The sequence below is a fragment of the Haplochromis burtoni genome, unplaced genomic scaffold, assembly GCF_018398535.1.
Source record: "Haplochromis burtoni strain Fernald_Lab_line unplaced genomic scaffold, NCSU_Asbu1 Contig_2960, whole genome shotgun sequence".
In the NCBI taxonomy this organism is placed as follows: Eukaryota; Metazoa; Chordata; class Actinopteri; order Cichliformes; family Cichlidae; genus Haplochromis; species Haplochromis burtoni.
The window spans coordinates 2,432-3,550 of record NW_024585321.1 but is presented as its reverse complement, the minus strand read 5'-3'; the positions used below and the strand labels follow the sequence as shown (position 1 = coordinate 3,550).

The following is a 1,119-nucleotide window of genomic DNA, read 5'->3' as shown; positions in this document are numbered from 1 at the left end:
TAAGGAAGACTGGGTTAAGAAATTTCAGAATGTGTTCTTGTGTTCTTGGTGGATCATTATTATCTCTCTTCGGCCTGGTCTATCTCACTGTCAAATAGTGTTGTGTCAGTAATTAGCCATATGTTGACGGAGCACAGCAGCCACAGAGACAGTAGAGGAGGTGCTACAGATCGCCTCAGAACTTACGAAAAGTAACTGACCTCAACACTAAAAGGACCATATGTGGTCTGATTTAAATTTGGTGACATACATTCTTCACAAACTTTGTGATTGCCTGAAATTTAATAGTATAATAGAGAAGAACTTGAGACTTAGAAGTCAGGTTACTAAATTAAACTGTGAACCTATGAACTACAGCAGATACCAAAGTAAATCGTCTGTTTCCACACTTTCTCACAGTCTACTGGTAACTGGGTCTCCTGAATGCAGCAATGAAGAAAAGCTTGAAAACCTGTTGGGAGCTTCTTCCTGGCAAGCAGAAACCCATCCAGATGTTGAAAATCATACAGGAGAAACACCTGTAGGGACTGAGTTTAATTCAGTGAGCAGCACCCTGCCACCAAGCTCCCACCTGCACATCTGCTCCACAGCTTTCTGCTGCCTGACTCGCTCTCAAAGTCACTCATCTTTATTGAGCAACGTACCAAGGAACAACTTAACACGGGCAGCAAGCTTACCATCCATGAAGTTACATGAGTATAGACCCAACATCAGTGTTGATGATTTTGGTGATGAAACCTACATGTTCCAGTGCTCCTGTCCAGGCCTGTACCAGTGCAGTGTGACCAACCTGATGTTTGTCATGAAGGGAGAAGGAGATGTGGTTTACAGGACTGTCCCTTGGAACAGAAGGCTGCTGGCCCAACACCACAAGAAGCCTGCAGGACCTCTGTTTGACATCACGTGTCCTCAGCAGTCTTTGTGTCAGCTTCATATCCTACACTGTGAGGTCATCTCCACAGGGGGAGGCCAGTTCTTGCAGGTTGCTCATGTGAAAGGTGAGGGCATCGAGTTTATCCACCCTCACAAGATAACCAAAACTCATGCTATTATAAATATCGAAGGGTTTTCTGCTTATGGTAATGTCAAGGATGAAGACTCTCCTCCTGACCCAGTCCA

General features: G+C 44.6%; 1 protein-coding gene across 1 annotated transcript; it reads left to right on the top strand.

The window, feature by feature from the left end:
- Positions 1–6: 6 nt before the first annotated feature.
- LOC106632884 lies at positions 7–1,119 on the top strand (the record flags this gene model as incomplete). Its single annotated transcript, XM_014331582.2, is given in 1 exon segment — positions 7–1,119. A coding segment is annotated over 1 exon segment (899 nt), but the record flags the coding sequence as incomplete, so codon positions are not given.